Source organism: Nansenia antarctica (genome assembly GCF_963989245.1).
Source record: "Nansenia antarctica genome assembly, chromosome: 6".
In the NCBI taxonomy this organism is placed as follows: domain Eukaryota; kingdom Metazoa; phylum Chordata; class Actinopteri; order Argentiniformes; family Microstomatidae; genus Nansenia; species Nansenia antarctica.
Genome location: NC_137676.1, coordinates 47,589,220 through 47,596,663, shown reverse-complemented (window position 1 = coordinate 47,596,663; position 7,444 = coordinate 47,589,220). Strand labels below are relative to the sequence as shown.

Sequence of the window (7,444 nt, the reverse complement as noted above, 5' to 3'; positions counted from 1 at the left end):
CAAAAGAGAGCGATGTTTATATCCTTGGCTTTGTTTGCTGCACAGAGGCATGCGGAAGGCACTGAACAATCCTTCCTGGACAGCAGTTTGTAAAAAAGCACGTTTGTTCATTGGTTAAACGGCAAACTGTTGTAGCCAATCGCTACACTACTTTATTGGTCGTATTTTGTGTGACCAATCAGACATAGGCGTGCGTAAACAACTCCATGGAAACGACGCTTCTCCACGTGATTTTGTGACTTTGCTGCCCCTACTGGCCACAGACCCGACAGACACAACACAGAAGGAATATTCCTCCAAAAAGACGGAATGCTTTTGCACTGTAAAGTATTAGGCATAAATGCTATAAGAAGCAAACAACCTATTTAATCAAATGGGGTTTAATGTGGATAAACCCGTATCTGATTTAATATGTATTGCTATGTTCTTGGCGCTGTAATGGCAACAGGTGGTATGAATAAGGTCTGATACTATAGTTATTTATATGTCTGTGGTTCTATCTTTCATGAGTGAATAGCACAGATTTGCTAACATTAAAAATAATCATAATAATAATAATCTTGTCAGACATGGCTTGACAGCATGGTAGATCTTGCATAAGAATTCCCATAATCAATGCATGTGAAACAGAAATGGAAGTGATCTAGGCAGAAATTAGTATTACTTTCAGTATTATATTTTTCTCCTGACAGTTGAATCACAGATACAGTGAGATCAGAGTCCCTATCTCAATGTGGTCCTCAAGAGTGCCCCGCCAGAAGGTGGCGCTGAGAACTATGCTAGAGCAGCTCAGGTCTTCACATCACTGGGTGTGGGTGGCTGTCACAGTGTGGGTGGCTGTCACAGTAGGGCCACGTATCTAGGGGAGAGAGGAGAAAGAAAAAAACGTGAAAGGAGAAAAACAGAAAGTTATGCTGCTGCAGACATGGACCTGCGCTCAGAGTTACTCAAGTCCATTTGGTATGGCTTCACAGCCCTGGATTTAGAGAAGAGTGGAAAAGTGTCAAAGTCTCAACTCAAGGTGAGTGGAGGATACTTTTCAGCCAAAATAGATGGGATTTGATGGGGGTTTTGGACTAATGCTCCCAGGCTCTTTCCTCGAATCAGTCATGCTGTCTCATTTCCGACCTCAAAAGCATCATGTGGCTCTATTAGGGGAGTTGGAGTCACTAAAACATTATAAATACTTATTTCACATTGAATGATGAGTAAAGTAGGTCCCTTATTACATGATGAAATTCTTCTGGTGTTTGGAGATTATATTTAGTAGATTTTTTGCTTGTCTTTCTGATGTGCATTTCCTGTTTGAGAGAAACCTTTTATGGCACATGCTCTGTATAAGTTATTTGCTGATTGCTGTGGTAGTGGCTAAGACAGTGATGAAGTCATTGAGAGTATAACACAGATGATATTGAAATGGAGAGCACAATGTGCACTTGTGTTAAGCAGTAGTATATGTTAGAGTGTAACAGTTGCTCTCAGTCTTGTATGAATGGGAGCCCTCATCGCAAAGTTTCGCCCAGACTGAGCCATGATGTAATAACATGCAGTGCAATGGGTACTCTGACACTAAACTTGACCAGGAAGCTGTTGAATAAAACATGTCACCCCCCATTGTCTGAAGTATTTAGGTCATGTAAATGATTATGTTATTGATAAAATAATTGATGTATGGTGTACTTTTTATGTGAATATCAATTAAGCTGCTGTGTTTTGTCATTATTACATTGTTGCTATTGCACTGGGTCTAGATCACGTTTGTGCCATGTTGTTCCTGGCTCACAGCAGAACCAGGCTTATCTCTGGTGTATGTGCGAAAGCTGGTCCAGAGACCATGCAGTCACAGAGGCTGATGTGCCATGCGGGTCTCATGCTCAACTAAGGATGTGGTGATGTTTCAGAAAATGGAGGCTGGCAGCTCTAGTTTTCTCTCAGAAACACCTGTCATCTAGGTTCATGTTTTCTATTTCAGCGTTCAGTTATTTATAGAGGATGCTTTCAGGAAATACATTACATTACATATTATTTACAGTAATGGAACTACACTGTATCTCCCCTCATTAACAGTTGAACTGTTTGAAAGGCATGCATAACAGCTACGCTCTCTTTTGTCTGGCTAAATTAGAGGATATGTAAGGATATTGTCAGCAGTTGTTGTTGTTGAGCAAATGCCCTTATTGGCATTGACTGTCTGTTACCTAACCGACCGGAAAATTGAAAATTCAGTGACTCTATTAGATTTTATGTGTCAGTTTCTTCATGAAGTTGGTTAAAGTATTACTTGATTTGCTTTATGCCACATGTTGGTCTGAGACACAATGTCTGTACAAGGTGTAGAAAATTGACACCAGGTTAATCTTGATGGTAAATTGTTTAATGTTTTTTTCAATATTAGTGCCATCCCATCATATCTCATGCGTGTTTCTCTTTTTAAAATTTGTTTCAGGTTCTGTCCCACAACCTCTGTACAGTCCTGTGTATCCCACATGACCCAGTGGCTCTTGAGGAGCACTTTAGGGATGATGATGACGGACCAGTGTCCAGCCAGGGTTATATGCCCTACCTCAACAAATATATCCTTGACAAGGTAATGCACAAAACACATCCTTACACACTTTGTTTGTTTGATCTATGTACAGTGTTGTATCATGCTGTACCATCATGACTATAGCTGAGTAATGTATATATGTGTCTTAATCAGGCTGGTATTCTTTTTCATGCTAGGTAGAAGAAGGCTGTTTTGTGAAGGAAAATGTTGATGAGCTTTGCTGGACTCTCACTGCCAAGAAAAACTACCACCCAGATAAGAACAGTGAGAGTTTGTTGCCTGAAAAAGATGCCTTTCGTCTCTGGTGCCTTTTTAACTTTCTCTCTGAGGACAAGTACCCTCTGACTATGGTCCCTGATGAAGTGAGTCCACCTAGAATATACAATAGAATGTTTGTTTATTGCAAAATGTGAACATTTCAGAGTTATTGGGCAGATAATAAGCTTTCTCATAAACTGGAAATGTTAGCCTCTGTTTTCGGATTTGAAGGTAACATGGTTATTAGCAAGCCTTTCTAGTTCTAGTATTTACCAGGTAAACCATTACGATTAGCAAACTTGTGAGGAGTGTTTCACCCTTACCGATTGCTCTGTCTCTCTGTGCAGCAAAGTGAGCTTGTTTCTCACTTGCAATGTCTTATGGTTTCCTGTAGTCCGCTGTTGACAGAGTCATTAAGCCACAGAGCAAGGTGTAATGCCACAGTGTGTGAACCACTGGCCACTAAACTGTCACTAGCAGCCAGGGTTAGGCAAATTCCTTTTAAATTCCATTAATTCCGAATGTGAAATAAATTCCAGTTAGGTAATTGGAAAAAGTGCATTTATTTTCAAATATTTTTTTGTTATCAGAGATCCCGGGTATACTATATGTTCCAATAGTCAGCAACACAACTGTGTATGTTCTTTACATTCAGTAAAAAAAAAGTTTGTAATTTGAATTGGAGTTTCAAAACACTTGCTGAATTTATATAATTGAAAAGGAATTCCCTGGTGTGTGTGTGTAAATAAAAGCTTGAAAGCAATCATTCCCCTTGCCCTATACCTATACCTGTTCATGCATTGCAGTGCACAATCTTTACATTCCCTTTTTTTCAGGTGGAATATCTTCTCAAGAAAATGTTCCTGGCCATGAGTGTCGAGTTCAACTGTGTGGAACTTGAGGACTTCATCTCCCAGGATGCTGTGCAGCAGAATGGATTCACTGTATGGACATTTTTGGAGATGATGAACTCTGGGAAGATAACCAGAGGGATAGATAAGGAAATAGTCAGCATGGCAGTTGAGGAGGTGTACAGGGAAATAGTTGGTGAAGTTCTCAAAGAGGTAGAGTCCTTTAAAACAATAGAATAACAAGGCATTGTGTGTCTTGGATGATCTGTGTCTGTCTTGGTTGGTTTCCTGTTTTGTATAGTGATATGTATGTTGATTTTAGGGGTATCTGTGGAAGAAGGGTCAGCTGCGGAGGAACTGGAAGGAGCGGTGGTTCACTCTGAGGCCTAGCAACCTGGCCTACTATACCGGGGAGGACCGTAAGGACCGTCAGGGAAACATAGATCTGGATGGGAACTGCTGTGTGGAGGTAAGCATCTGAAATGGGATGGCTGGGACTAGATTATATGTAGGGGTTATAGATCACATGATCACATGAGAGCTACAGGATTAACACATTATCAAATAATCTACCATTATTCAGATAACAGTAAATACAGAAATATAGAAAAATATGTCTATATCTATGCCACAAACATTGCTGGTGTGGAATGATAAGCACAGTAATCTGTGTGGTGCAGTACCACTAATCGTGGTTCCTCTACTTGTCAGGTGCTGCCAGACCGAGATGGGAAAAGGTGCATGTTCTGTCTGAAAACCCCCTCCAAGACCTACGAGATGAGTGCCTCAGACACCAAGCAGAGACAGGAATGGACTGCAGGTCTGTAGGGCGTATACTCTCCTAAAGTCAATCTATCATTGGGGCGGCTGTGGCGCAGGAGGTAGAGCCAGCGTCTAATGATCGCAAGGTGCTCCCAATGAGCGTAGCTTGCCGCCATTGGTGTGTGAATGTGTGTGTGAATGGGTGAATAAGAGGCCATTGTAAAGCGCTTTGGAATAAGGCGCTATATACAGTAAGTCAGTCCATTTATCATTGATATCATGATATATCAAAGATACCTCCATCAAAGCTGTGTGCCCATTTAGAATGTAGTGGTCATTGCTATCTCGTATTCATCATGAGTTATTTTCCCCAGTCATTCAGACAGCCATCCGGCTGCACGTGGAGGGGAAGACTTCCCTCCACAAGGACCTGAAGCTGAAGCGGCGGGAACAACGGGAGCAGCGGGAGAGGAGGACACTGGCCAAAGAAGAGGAGCTGCAGCGCCTGCGGGCCCTGCAGGAGGAGAGGGAGTGCAAGCTGGCAGAGCTGGAGCTGCTGAAGGAGGCGCAGAGGCAGGCCCAGGCCCTCTTGCAGCAGGACGAGCAGAGGAGACGCCAGCAACACGAGCAGCTCCAGCAGGACCTGGAAGTGCAGCTACGGGAGGCTGAGGAAGTATGGACAGAGAGGGAGGGAGAGAAGGGTGTAGCAGGAGAGGTGATGAGGGTGAGAGGGTGGGAGCAGGATATGGGAGGAGTAGAGGAGTGGAGAAGGAGAAGGAGAGGGGGTAAGGCTTGAAGGTTGGAAGGCGGTGTGTTTGTATTGATGGGGTAAGGACTCAAGGTCTCAAACTTCAAGTGCAGGTGAAAAGAATGAGAGAATTAGAAGAAAAGAGAGATGTCACTAAGCTTGCATTGAAGGAGAAGGGTGCTGATTGTACTGTGTGTTATGAGGATGGTGTGTGGAAAATGTATGGGTTAGCGAATACTACATACAGTACATGTAGATGTTCTGTGCTTGTGTGTCTCTCCAGGCGCGTGCTAGCATGCAGGCAGAGATGGTTTTAAAAGAGGCGGAGGCAGAGAGGCAGAAGAAGAGGATCCAGGAGCTGGAAGAGTTGCAGAAGCATCTGGAGGATGCTCTACAACTGGAGATCAAAGCCAGGCTAGATGAGGAGGCCTTTCGCTATGCCCAGGCTGGGTAGGGTTTTACCCCCCCCATCCCCCCGCACAAGACACTGATACACACACACAAACACACCCTAATCTACGTACACCTATGCACACATGCACACACATACAAACTCAATGAGTGCAAGGAGGTACAGTTCTATGTTTGCATGTACTGCTTACTCTAAAAAAATACTTTCATTTGTACTATGCAAATAATAGATTTGTGCATACTGCAGAGAGACTGGTGGTGTTAAAGAAACTGACTGCTGTAGAAGGGAGGTTGCATTAAGTTCCTGAGGAAGTAGAGTTTTGTTAACAGAGGAAGTTCTCCAGCTGTGATCTCTAGGATCTGTTAAAAGGGTGTTCATGCGTCTCTCTCAGTCTTGCACGTAAAAAAAGCAACACTTGATAACTAAGTAAAGTCACACAGTAGATGAATCTACTGTATATGTGCACTGCGAAGGGTCAAGAACTCCTTGTCTAAGCTCACCAAACCATACTCAACATACTCAACTATTACACTAATCTAGATATGATCATACTGTATGAAACTGATACATGTTTTTATTCCAGTTTCAAGTTACACATAACATATAAAAATATCTCAAATCATGCATTATCTGTGCCCCGATCCATCCAGCTTACTGACTGAAGAGGAGATGAAGATGAAGGCCCTGATGGCACTGAAGGAGGAGCAGGAGGAGTACATAGCGAAGACTCAGAGGGAGAAGCAGGAGCTCAGGCAGGAGATGGAGAACAAGTCCCGGGCTCTGGACGAGGCCCAGAAACAGCTGGAGGAGGTCCGTGCCAACCGCCACCGAGTGGACCAGGATGTGGTGGTGAGCATCAACATACAACTGGTTATAACATAGACCATTATAAATCAAGGGCTGCAACAAATTCGTTTTTTTTATATTTGTATGTAATAGACATGTAATAGACATACTATTTTAGTACATACAATTGGTGATGATTGATGATGTATTCAGTACCAGTGTGATGTACAGAATCAGAGCTTTATTCTGTTCCACACTTTAATTGGTGTAATCTGCTTTCCATCCTCAATGTCTAATTGTATGAATAATAACAGTTAACTTAAACAATGCAGATGTTTTGCAGCGTGTGTTTGTTTCAGTTTCCCTTGTGTACTGATAGGCTGCCCAGAGGAAACTCCGTCAAGCCAGCACCAATGTCAAACACTGGAATGTTCAGATGAACAGGTTGATGCGCCCTATTGGACCAGGAGGTATGTGACACAACAACCTAAATCCCAATGATGGATGATAGGTTACAGATTGATCTGTAACACACACACAAACACACACAGACCAGGCTACAAGATGGCACCCCCATTGTAAAATGTACTTTATTTTGCTTTCCAGAAAAGAGACCTCCAGTAGGGGGCTCCTTCTCCAGTTTCCAACTTCCCTCACAAAGAGACCCTGGGCTGCGTTTGAGACAGAGGTCAGAGGAGCAAGATGAGGAGAGCAAAGAAAACGTTGACAGCAGTGCCGGATGTGAAGGAGAGAAACGTCTCTCCCAGGCATCAAACGGAGACATGGACATCCCTTGAGAATGTTGCTCTTGTGTCAATGAGGAAGAGGTCACAGACGGCCTTTCTTTTGTGGTTTTCTGATGGAAAAGGTGTTGGTGGTAAAGACTTTGAGAGAGTATGAATTCAACTTTGAGGTGGTATCAATGTAAACATTCTCAGGGATCACTGAAAGGCTTGAATAGGATAAAGGGATGAGAAAACATGATATCCACTGTTAGAATTGTGTTTTACCATTGCTTTTGTAGGTAATGTGATATATTGTAATTTACTCACCTCTGCTATCTCACAGCATGCTATAAC

The 7,444-nt window shown here is 42.8% G+C and overlaps 1 protein-coding gene across 1 annotated transcript; it reads left to right on the top strand.

Moving 5' to 3' along the window:
• Positions 1-913: 913 nt before the first annotated feature.
• Positions 914-7,162, top strand: LOC308161015 (differentially expressed in FDCP 6 homolog; the record flags this gene model as incomplete). Its single annotated transcript, XM_080534948.1, has 11 exons — positions 914-1,021; positions 2,447-2,587; positions 2,725-2,910; positions 3,643-3,870; positions 3,980-4,126; positions 4,369-4,477; positions 4,794-5,092; positions 5,451-5,617; positions 6,230-6,428; positions 6,745-6,835; positions 6,972-7,162. The coding sequence occupies exons 1-11, from the start codon at positions 926-928 to the stop codon at positions 7,160-7,162; spliced, it is 1,854 nt and encodes a 617-aa protein (XP_080391074.1). The 5' UTR covers positions 914-925.
• Between the last annotated feature and the right edge of the window lie 282 nt (positions 7,163-7,444).